Genomic DNA, 11977 nt, shown 5'->3' on the forward strand with positions numbered 1-11977 from the left:
TGTTACTTGCTTTGTCAAATTTTACAAGAAAACTCTTCAAACATCGCGCCAAGAGACCCTGTGTTCACAAATGTATCAAAAAGTAGTTCCTTTTATCATTTCTAGATGTTTTTGGTTAAATCATGTTTTTTTGCAGAATAGTCAGCTTCCAATGTCATCATTTATTTTTGCTATTTTCAGTTAGTCCATGTGTACTGTTTCTGTCCCTATCGATTTAACCATAAATAAATTAATGAGATATATTAGTAATTAAAATTAAACCTGTCTGGCTATTCCTTGTGAATACAGCAAAGTATTACGAGTACCCACTTCCATCATTCTGTTTCAGTTTGAATAAAACAAGGAGTGTCAGCAACTTCAGTTTAAACTATTGGATCTCTGCTGCACTAAACTGAAGCCTTCTGTCTCAACAGGGACAGACTGTGAATGTGAAAACAAAAAAACAAAGAACCATAAAACCATCCACAGGGCGGTGAAGCCTACCACCTCAGTGATCGGGGGTTGTGCTGCAGAGTTACAGTACAACCTTGGTCCAGTTTTCTCTTGGCTGCTCGTCCATGACTTAAGAAAGTAGCAGCAAATTATCTGAACGGCATTCCTGAGTTTTATAAATGTGTCAACTAATTGCACAGTCTTGTTAAAGTTAACGATTCGACACCTTGTTAAACACGACAAATAGTCTCCATTTCTGCAGCAGGCTGTGGACAAGGCTGAGGTGAGTAATGATTCAAACAAGGTTAGGTTAGACTAGGTGTGTCACTAAATAATGAAAAGGAACAAAGTGTGCAGCAGGAAAAAAATTAAATGATCAATTTATTTTCTCCCAATAGGGATGAGGACAAACATTTACAAGAATTGTAACAGGGACAATACTGGGAGGAGGATTTAACCTCTCCTTTGTACAAGGATTTCATCCTGTACTTCTCCGTGATTCACCGATTACTCCAGAGGCACTCTAACACAACGCAATGCAGCAATCTGTTGACAAAGATTCAGGGAAATAATACTAACAGACAATCTGCTCATAATACCCTATGTACTGTTGATTCATGTGCTTCATAACACATCAGGAGGACCAAACACAGCACAGGGAGAGTACAAAACTATAAAAAAAATGAATGCAAGGTTTGGATAAAATGATAAGATAGATAACGACAGTTCTTTTTAATCTTCCAACTGCACATCAGAGATTTATACATCTCCAGTTTGAACAGATGACAGTGATTTCATGTCATCTTTATTGGCAAACATCACATGGAAACATGCACTTCTGTTGTCACTGGATGAATCTTCAGGATCATCGGAGATTCTGACTTTCACTGAAGTGCAATCATCAGTCCTGACTCTGGCATCATGTACATTGTAACTATATGGCTTACAAGGTAAACAGGTCCATATTAACTAGAAAGGTACATAGACATCTTTCATTAATCAAAACTATGGTACAGCAATATATATTGGCAAAAAAAAACTAAAGAGCTAAGTAACTTTATGTAAACAATGGTATACCACTGTACAGCTTATCCTAACATGGTATTTACACGTCAAGTTCTTTTACTAGCTAGTTCCCATGTACAGAGAGGGTCACATGTCAAGAAAACACACAGGGTGAACACGTACACTGTACGCTAGGCAATCTCAACCATCCCATCTACTCGCAAAGAACTGGATTCAAACCCAACAAACAGCATTGAAGCGTACAGACTCGTTGAATTTCTCAATGCCTACGTCCTCCTTTCACACGCAGAGTTCAAAAATCATACATAAGGCAAGGATTAGTTAAGGAAGGTGGAGGCATCACATTCTTTGCAAGGGATAACTGAACTAACAGATGGGATACAGGTCGATGGTTCTTTGGGGTAAATGCACTTTTTCGAGAGTTTCACTTGTTTGCCACATGTAACAAAAAAAAACACATCCAAGTGCAACGAAGGGGACATGTTGAGTTCTGTCGGGAAAATGTGCAAAATCTGCTCTAAAGCAAAGTGACACTGTCGCAAATTCTAATGTACAAGAAATTGGGAGATGTAAGGGGGGGTCATCACAACAGACACCAGTGCAGACCCTTATTCCGACATACTTTATATACAAGGCACTAAGGAGAAGATTCAAGGGCCACACATTCATTCTCTAACAGCCTCCTCAGTCCGGTCTGAATATAGGATATTTGGGTAAGAATTCTATAAGAATCACCTGCAGAGAGAAAAACAAGACAATTATTTTTAGAACAACTTAGCATTAATTCACAACATTTCCTCGTGATGTTGATGGGAAACAAAAATGTGCTGTAACACTGCTGCAAATGTTAGTGAAATATGTTATTTTCTATACATTGATACAGTGTTGCTTTTTCAGTATTTTGTCTCTTGTGAATATAAAATAAATTTGCAACAGTTAGCCAAACTAATTATGTTATCAATGACTGTACATAAAGAATCAAACGTTTTGCATGAACTGAATTGCAAAGTGCTGTGTTCAAAGTGGATTAATGTGGGGTCTCTGTCAATAAAACAATGAAGATAACGGTCCAGAGCTGCTCTTTTTGTAAAGTGTCTTGAGATAACATTCGTCATGAATTGTCATGAATGCTATACAAATAAAGTTTGATTGATGGATTAAATGTATCTGGCAAGTTGCACAATCGTTGACTCTGAATATATCAGTCCATTTTTTTATTTAAAGCGTATCTTATTTGCTGTATCCAAACTGTTCAATCTTGCACTATAATATCTGCTCGCAGTGATTTAAGTGTTACTGAACGTTTTGATGGTTGTGATTTGACACTTTGGGTTATAGTGAGGAAAAGATTGTTGGGAAATGGAAGAAGTAATATTTAGATTTAGTCTGAAGATGACAGAGTTTGATGAGGTCATGTTATATCGTAATATACGTTTTCTGTTAGTTTGTTGATCCAGTGATTCTTCTTCTGGTCCAAGAAGGTCCAAGAAGGGAAATCTAGTAAAACATTTGACACTAGTGTTAGGTTGAATCTATCAACTCTAACTTTGTTTACCAAATCATTCATATGAATGATGGCCCATTATTATGAACATGTTTTGATAATGGAATAATTGTTTCAGCCATATAGCTGCTGGCTCCAGCTTCTCGGATGTAAGCATTTATTGCCTTTTTCATATCTTTACTTCATTAATAATTTATTGACTCATCAGGAACATGGTTTGCTGATTAACAGCTGATGGAAATAATCACTGTGTATGAACGTAACAGCATACTTACATATTCCATCATATTACTGCTTTCACATTTTCTTTTACTTAGTTTCCAGTGCAGGCCCAACTGATGAGAAGAAAAGACACAGACACAATGAATTCTATCTCTCTCACTCTCAAACAGACACAAAGACACACACACACACACAAACATACACACACAAAGGAAAATCTGTCTGAAATCTCCCCTTTAGTGTCGGGGGAATTTGGGAGCAGGGCTGTCTGGTCTCGCTGGGGTCAAACCGTGGCCAGACACCCTGAAGAGCTTCCTTTATGTCTTTGTACAGCTACTAACAGCTATTTGTTGCTGTGAGACAAAACAAAATTAACACGGCATTTTACTGCTGACCTCACGGTCTTCTAAAACACTCTGTAGAAGATCTAAGACAGAACCTGTGCATCAGATCTGACTCAGAGGGACTCTGAGGGACTCGTGTGAAGGGTTTAACAGTTTAGAAAACGGATAAATGGATCACGGTCATCCTGAGCTTGCTGCACACTGACACAGACAAATAAGCACAGCAGCATACAGGTGCTAATTTCCTACCTTGTGGTATAATCGGTTATTTTCCCACTCTAACAGCTTGTGAATGGAACGTCTCGTCTGTTGAAATAGAAAACAAACACATTATCATTAAAGCAAGCAGCATAATACTTATTGCTCAGTTTAACACTTTAACAGGTATCAGTAAACAGCCCCTGTGTTAGGATTTATGGACTGGACTACCAATTTACCAGCTTGTAATTTCCACTTTGTTGCCATTAATTCTGAGTGGTAACCCCACCTTTAAATGACGCACCCTTGAGCTGAGCAGGAGAGGAGCTGAGCAGCGCAATGCATCACTTCTACACAGAGCCACTAATTGAACACGAGTTATTACCCTCTGCTCTGTGAGCAATGCAGCTGAATTGCTATAACAGCCCCTGAGTAATCAGCGGCTGATGTAAGGGAGAGTTAAACTGTCCGACCAGTGTCACAGGAGGTCTGTGGGACTTACTCTCTTGTTTAGGCAGATAACTGGCCACAGACTGCAGCCTACTGTACAGCAACAACACAGGCAGCCGCAGAGAAGCCACTTCACATTCACTGGCAAGTTCTTCTTCAGACAGGCATTCACCCTGCTGATGCTGGTTTTGAATTCCTCAGGCGCAACCTAGGGAAAAAGATATTATGGTTGGTTTAACAAAATAAACAGCATCAGAGGGAGGATCAGAATACTGAGTATTGACCAAACTGGAGCGGGGGGGGGGGGGGGGGGGGGGGGGGTACAGTGTTTCTAGGTGGTACTGACATGAAAGATTCCTAATTACTCCACAGAAAACCTGAGTACACAGATCAAAGAGCTTTAGAAAACCAACAAGTAGATATTTGAAGATGTTGTCCAGAGATGAGATGAGATCTCTTAATACTCTGCCTCTGACTTGCTAACCGAGCTCTAGACTGTTCAAGGCAAGGAGGGACTCAAAGGAGAGATAAGCTCAGTGCCTGTGGCAGCGCCGGCCAAACAACTTGAATAGATGCTCATTCCTCTCTGAGTCTGTACGCCATAAAACAGGGGTCGTAATCTTTTATGACAGGATGCAAAGGTCTCTTTGCAAACAGCAAAAGACCTTAGAATAAAGCCCAGCAGGGCCTGATCTGCACCCTTCAATCATCATAATTGTGACCTCATCCATCACGTGTCACCCTGGGTCACAATACTGAAGGTACATTTTATTGCCCCACACTTCCCTCGGCCTGCTCTTACCCCTACAGGCTTTTTGTGTTTCTGCGTCCGACCCAGGAAGCTTTCCTTTCTTGTCTATGGCACAGTCTTCATTTCATTATTTTATCACCTAGAGCTGGACCCTCCAAAGCACTGGGGTCCCTGCCAACTGAGCCCCATAGACGGCTTACTCATTTACAGAGCTGGACAGCAGCACATTCAGGCTCTTTTCTCTGCACTGTGCTACATTAGTTGAAATGCATCCCAGTCAGATCAAAACCTATGGAGAGGTTTTTCTGAATGGGCTGGTGTGGGGAAGTCAGGGCTGTTAAAGGCCCCAAAAAGAAACAATAGAATCACTGGCTTTAATTGCTTAATTCTTCCCACTTGGAATTGAACAGAAAGCTAAACTGAAGTGCAAGAAACTAAAAAGCAACTGTACCTTTCCCGTGAGAACAGAGGGGAATTCTGTGTCAAATCTGTTGCTCAGTCCAAACCTGAAAAAAGCAACAACAACAAAAGGAGAAAGTGATCTTTGATATGATTATCGAAAAATACCTCAAACTTTTTACAAGATCAGATGAGCATGATGAGGACCAGAAAAAAAGTCCACACCTTGGCAGAAATCTTACATTTCACATTGAAACATGCTTCTTTCACTTCACATAGTTTTGTTTAATTAAAATAATGAGAAAGGAAATTAAAATAACATACGAGTAAAGCAACCAGAAAATAATTAAATGAAATGAGAAACACATTGAAACTAGTAAGATTAAAAATACACTAATCAGCTTTTCAAAATCTGGACTTTTTTTTTCTCTGTGATTCATACATGCATGCAGCATCATCACTTACAATAACAAAATACCTTTTATCCAACTTCACAAATGAAACATGGTTTGTTGTTAGAGCTTAAGCCTTATACATAGACACCCATGTTAACCGACTCATCTTTACCATTGAGGATGAAAAGTTTTGCAGCATAATAAATAAGTAAAAGATACAAAATGTAGCTAGGCTGTTTGACTAGAGATATAACGATTCCCATGATTCCCAATCAGGGGGAACAAAAATGACTGCATCATGTTTATCACAAACAACAAAACATTACATTTTACTAAACACATGTGTAATGTTTGATACATCTTAAGATGTACAGTATGCAGAACAGAGCATCACTGTGACACTTTGATCCCTTAACATAATGCTGATTTGTAACAGATTTGTTCTCTTTGTGTGGTTATATTTTGATGTTAGAGGCACTCCTTTATAACACTGTAACATTGTAACACTGTAACATTGTAACAGTGTTACAGTGTCACACTGTCACACTGTAACATTGTAACATTGTAACATTGTAACACTGTCACACTGTCACACTGTAACATTGTAACACTGTAACATTGTAACAGTGTTACAATGTTACAGTGTGACACTGTCACACTGTCACACTGTAACATTGTAACATTGTAACATTGTAACACTGTCACACTGTCACACTGTAACACTGTCACACTGTAACACTGTAACATTGTAACACTGTCACACTGTCACACTGTAACATTGTAACACTGTAACATTGTCACACTGTAACATTGTAACACTGTCACACTGTAACACTGTAACATTGTAACACTGTAACACTGTAACATTGTAACACTGTAACATTGTAAACAAGACTAGACTGATGTTGATGTATTAGTATGCTCGGTTATAACATAAAGCTACAGATTTCTAACTAACAGTACTTAACTACCGATGAATATTGGTGGCAAATCTATCATACTTATCATTAACATGGGAACAAGCAGTTCTCGTTCGTTGATATATAAATTGTGATTGTCACTGGACTAACTGCTAGCAGGTTAGCACCAGCTAAACAAGCTGAAGGAAACAAAACAACACAGACAGACGGAGCGACAGACGCGGCTCAGCTTACACTGTGATGTGGCCTGCCCCTCGCATGACCACGGGCTCCGGACAGTATCTGGGCAAGTGCTCATCGTTTACTACGTGCTCATCGTCTTCGTCTTCCAACTCATAAATGGTATCAAAGTCCGCCATGTTGGGTATTGAGACGCTGATGACGTTTCCTACGGGGCTGCGCGTGGACGCGTGAGCGGGCGCGCGACTTTGGAGCGATAAATCGCCGCTGCGTGCAGACGAACCCTGCAGCGCTTCAATGTGTTATTAAACCTTCATAAGCCAGATATGACGAAAGCTATGTTAAAAATAGACAGTATTTTAATAATGTCTGATATTGTTGGGTGCAGTTTGCTTCAGGGATAATTAACTTATTTTGACCAGATATGGGTCAAAGTCAGGAAAGGCATCCTCCCAAAAAAACAAGTCAAGCCTCAAGACAATTAACATGTCACTTCCTTTAGGCCTGTTTATACATGAGCCTTTGAACATGCATCACTTCTTCTGCTGAAACTGACTTTTGTGATCCAAGTGTAAAATGTATAGAACAATAAGGAATAGGCCTATTAGATTCTCTCTGACATTTAATGCAATAAGAGCAACTGATGGAAATAGTGAATGTCCACAAAGGTGTTCCAATTAGCATCAGGTGGTCTAAATCGAGCATGAAAAATGAACCTTCGCGATTTCAGAGTTATTTTAGAAATTGCAAGTTGTGAGGCAAATTCAGGGATACCTGACTATTTGCAACAAATTTGTTTTAAGCTACAAGATAACTCAATGTAATCATTCTCAGGCTGTGTAAGTGAGACCTGCCAGTTTCTGCAACCTTGTAAAAGTGTACTGAATCCACGTAGTCCATGCATTGATGAATCCTAGATCCACTTTGGAAAGTTCCAACGAATCGATACAGATCAAACGTTTTGCAATACGTTTAGGGGATACAGGTGTAAAAGGTTTGAGGTAGTCAGATCTGGGTTTGCAACTACTGAATACCAGTATTGGCCTATAATGTGAAACACATTTCGAATAGGCCTTTACTTGACCAAATGGGGTTCAAGAAATAAATAAACAACAGTTGTTCTGCAAAAAACAAACTTTTTATTTACATTTAGAGTTGCCATCAAACGACATTTGTACCCGTATCATTAACAGCTGTTCACTGTTCTTAGGCGACCAAAGAGGTAACATTGTGCAGACAAATGAGTGAATGATTTGTCAAGTAAAAGCAGTTTGTCCCGAGTGGCAGGATAGACATACAGCTACTTAAGAACTTCATAATAATGTCCCTGAATTCTCATTTTATTCACATACACTTCATCGCATACAAAAATGATATTTATATCTTATTAACTCACAAACAATTTAAAGCTTTAAGTTTGAAACACGTCGATATTTTCATTTTAAATCCCACGTTATTAGAACTATTCTATAAAAAAAAGCAATATTTGAAGAGCCTCCAGCATTTTGTTGCTATAAATCATAAGTTCATCCACAGCTGTGTGCGTCATGACGTCAGTTCAGGTGTCCTGTCCGCCTGTCGGAGTGCTCATTTTTGTGAGGTGGTCCACAGGGTGCATGTTTCACTGAGTCACTGTCACCTGCTGTATATTCCTGATAGATGGCAACGTGTTCATGCCCTGAGGAGGGTACAGAGAGCCATGGATGTCTGAGGGAGAAAGAGAGCCCTGCACCGGCAGAGGGCTCACTGAGCCGGGGTCACTATGCACCGAGCCCCCGCTGCCGTCGGACTGACCCAGCTTCTTCTTGATCATCTTCCGCTCTTTAGCCCTGCGGTTCTGGAACCAGATCTTCACCTGGAAAAGTACAAATAAGCAAATTGTGAGGAAATTTAGATTTTTGAATTAATTATCATTTTAAAAGTAAACTCATGCAAATAGTAAGATTTATATATTCCCAAACCCCAAAAGAGAACTTAACTGCATACTTTAATATTCATGAATGTTTATATTCTAATCATTTTAAAATAGCCTATTAATCGGCCTGAATGTAGCCTAGTATATGAAAATATATAAAGAAAAGGCAGTAGAACTAAATGGCTAGATAATAACAATGACTCTAAAATGTGTATATATATTCATAGATTTCATACTTTCTTTTTGGAATTAAGTTTGGAGTCTAATCTGTGTACCACTTTTTCTAAAATGAATTAAATGAAATGGCAATTTGTACAATGATAAGACCTTATAAAATAATAAATAGTAATAATAATAGGAATCATAGAATGAATTAATACCCATTCATATTTATTGTTTCTGTAATTTAAATGTATATTAAAATCATATATGATTTACACCATTAAAAACACATTTAGAAAAAGCATTTAATATTTAAAATGGACTACTTTAGTTCTGCAGGTGAAAACCAGGCCTGTAATTGATCTGTTTAGTTTCAATGCTCAAGCACAGCAGATGCTATACCCTTGTGCTGAAATGATTTATAGCATGAAATTAAACCATTCTGATTGGACGAACCTGTCTTTCAGAAAGGCCGAGGTTAACAGCCAGTTCAGATTTCCTCCTGATTGTGATGTATCTGTTGAAATGAAACTCCTTCTCCAGCTCCAGCCTCTGATGATCTGTATAGACTACCCTGTACTTCTCCTTCGTCCTGGTTTTACCTGTAAAGGTGACGAGAAGCAGAACACAAAGCATAAAGAGAGAGTTGTTGTTTTTACATTCAGTCTTTCAAAGTGAAGATTTGTGCACGGGAGGCTGCATGCCAGGACCAGCTCATATCTGCACTCAGCATCTTTATTGGCTGCTTGTTAAACTGACATATCTTTTCATCGTGTGCTGATACGCAAATTGAGTTTTTTTTTCTTGCTTTGATGAAGACTGCAGTTTAGTGAAGATTTTCAAGCAGCCAGAGATTAGATTCAAAACTGACAAGTAAAAAAGGTAGATAAGAAAACCTTTAGTAGAAAAACAGTTCTTAACAGGAATAAAAGTCCTTCAGACAGCATGAGGATTCTTCAGAAAATGTTGCACCTTTGCTTTTACATTTTACAGTCATGACAAACCGGAGGGTTAACGTTTGACGCGTTCACAGTTTGTGCAAAATTGACGATGACAAATCCACATCTAAAAATAAATATGTTATTGGCATGAATTATCATGCTATGAACTGTCATGTTTTTTTTTTTTTTGCAAATAAAACGATTTAGTTTTTTTTGGTACGATTTCTGTATTCTCGGGCTTCATAATAAAAAGCAACGGGCTTGTAAGGGTTTACAGTATGTACTTCTGTACGTTTGAGGCTGTGAAAACCATCACTCTTTCCGGTAATATAACTCTGGGAGAGGAAGAGAGGTTGGTGCATATCAAAGTGAAGAGGTGTTGAAAGCAAAGGCCACCGCCTGGATATGACGGATAACACTGAAAACAGCAAACAATGTGACAGGGAAGTCTTCCTCACATCTCCAGGAATCATGACATTAACATCACAACTGGGCCTGGCGCCGAGGCCTCACACCTTTTTTCTTTTTCCACCACAGAAGAGACAACAGACTGAACTGGTTTCCCAATCGAAAATATGAGTGATTGGAATTATATATGGATTTATTCTTTGTACCAAGAGGCTGCCGTGCATTTATATTATACTAGAATATGTCTAATGATTACTCAAACTCCGTTGACTATTAAATGCTTTAGCCAAATTTAAGAACAGAACAACACTTTTTCTCCACACTTTTGGAATTCTTTTTTCAAACAACCAATGAGGCCATATTGAATAAAATATATTAATTGAAACGAAAGTGTCAGACAATATCAAAAGCCTGCATTGTCCATTTTATCAGAAAAACAAACTCTTCTGTGCGCAAAAACTCTGTTTGTTTTTTGTTGATGAAATGTCTAAAAAAACAGAGAATCCAAAGTGACAATTTTTGCGCAGTGTTTATGGTGATAATGAACTCACCCGTGGAAGATGATTGTGCAGTTTTGCTCATCCACTGGAATGAATTGCGTCTTTCTCTATCAGGAGAAAGTTGTGCAACAGTAACATTCTCGGGCGGCGGCTGTAATACCGCAGAGCCTGGAGGATGCATATGCGAGTACTCTGAGGAGCAGTAGGGAACCTGTGCAGGAGAGGAGTTGTTCATGGTTGTAGGAATAGTATTAGGGGGTCCCAGACTGTATGCACCCCAGTCCTCTCGTGGAGCTCCATACGTAGGTCCCCAGCTTCCCGTAGACTGTGCGTGCGTGTCCATGTTTGGCACATGATGGTATCCGGTAAAGTCGGGGTACTGTGGTGTGGAAACAAAGTTCTGTGGAGGTAGATTGATGCTCGATCTTCTGACTGGCCCCTGGTGATACATGCCGCTTTCTTTATCCAGAAGGTATCCCACATACATGATTTGTACAAAAGCAAAAACAATTTAATATGTTTAAAAAGAAGGGATGGTGTGGCCTATTTCAAGGCGACATCGTAGCCCTGAAGCCGCTAAAAACAATCCTTCTGCTGTTCCTGTAGTCCAAATGGGTTCCCAGTGTGAAATGCGACGTAGTTCCAGTCTGTCTCCTCTCTCACATGATGTGTCTCTGTTGACAAGATGCTAAAGGTATACTAAGGCCTGCTTGACGTCAGTTAACTTCTCAACTCTGGTAAATTTGCATTCAAATGAAAGTGAGCGGTGCAGCCGGCCCAGCTGTTCTCCTTGCGCCCATCCTGTAGCGCGTCATCAGCTGACAGTGGACCTATCCGCGACAGGACATCTCCTCTGAATGAATACATTAACAGCACAGCCTATCAACGTCGCGACCCGGCAATAAACCGAGGCCTTAAACGTAGCGGGCCAAAAAGGCCTGTGCGTAATTACGCGCAGATATATTATATTTTAAAGAACTTGTCAAGACGCATTTAATTTCTACTGACCATTAATTTAGTTTGAACATTCTGCATTATTACAGAGTACTAATGCTAGCTAATAAAATTGGAACAACTCCCAAAGATTAGCACACGTTTATTAATCTTTTGTTTTAAAACCTGTGACTGTGGGAATTCCTCAGTTTCCATCCACGCTTCACGCCTGGTTCCTTTTTATTTGTTAAGATATTCACTTGCAAACGAGGTGCAAAGTATGAGAGACTTTTCCTC

General features: G+C 39.3%; 2 protein-coding genes across 2 annotated transcripts; both read right to left on the minus strand.

The window, feature by feature from the left end:
- Window positions 1-795: 795 nt before the first annotated feature.
- chic1 (cysteine-rich hydrophobic domain 1) lies at window positions 796-7033 on the minus strand. Its single transcript, XM_020635859.3, has 6 exons — window positions 6876-7033; window positions 5379-5433; window positions 4229-4384; window positions 3778-3834; window positions 3238-3297; window positions 796-2193 (listed from the first exon to the last, which is right to left on the minus strand). The coding sequence occupies exons 1-6, from the start codon at window positions 6998-7000 to the stop codon at window positions 2143-2145; spliced, it is 504 nt and encodes a 167-aa protein (XP_020491515.1). The 5' UTR covers window positions 7001-7033; the 3' UTR covers window positions 796-2142.
- Window positions 7034-7952: 919 nt separating this feature from the next.
- Window positions 7953-11478, minus strand: cdx4 (caudal type homeobox 4). Its single transcript, XM_020635726.2, has 3 exons — window positions 10799-11478; window positions 9355-9500; window positions 7953-8676 (listed from the first exon to the last, which is right to left on the minus strand). Exons 1-3 carry the CDS (start codon window positions 11232-11234, stop codon window positions 8443-8445), a joined length of 816 nt encoding a protein of 271 aa, XP_020491382.1. The 5' UTR covers window positions 11235-11478; the 3' UTR covers window positions 7953-8442.
- Window positions 11479-11977: the final 499 nt, after the last annotated feature.

The sequence above is a fragment of the Labrus bergylta genome, chromosome 9 (assembly GCF_963930695.1).
Source record: "Labrus bergylta chromosome 9, fLabBer1.1, whole genome shotgun sequence".
Lineage (NCBI taxonomy): Eukaryota > Metazoa > Chordata > Actinopteri > Labriformes > Labridae > Labrus > Labrus bergylta.

Bases quoted from the DNA above. Each gene is read 5' to 3' on its own strand.
- chic1 (XM_020635859.3), bottom strand. From the start codon at position 7,000: ATGGCGGACTTTGATACCATTTATGAGTTGGAAGACGAAGACGATGAG. The intron at 5,434-6,875 runs GTAAGCTGAGCC...TGCTTTTTTCAG, and splicing joins GGGGCAGGCCACATCACAGT to GTTTGGACTGAGCAACAGAT. The intron at 3,835-4,228 runs GTAAGTCCCACA...CTATTTCAACAG, and splicing joins TTATCTGCCTAAACAAGAGA to ACGAGACGTTCCATTCACAA.
- cdx4 (XM_020635726.2), bottom strand. From the start codon at position 11,234: ATGTATGTGGGATACCTTCTGGATAAAGAAAGCGGCATGTATCACCAG. The intron at 9,501-10,798 runs GTGAGTTCATTA...TCACCTTTACAG, and splicing joins TGCACAATCATCTTCCACGG to GTAAAACCAGGACGAAGGAG. The intron at 8,677-9,354 runs GTTCGTCCAATC...GTACTTTTCCAG, and splicing joins TCGGCCTTTCTGAAAGACAG to GTGAAGATCTGGTTCCAGAA.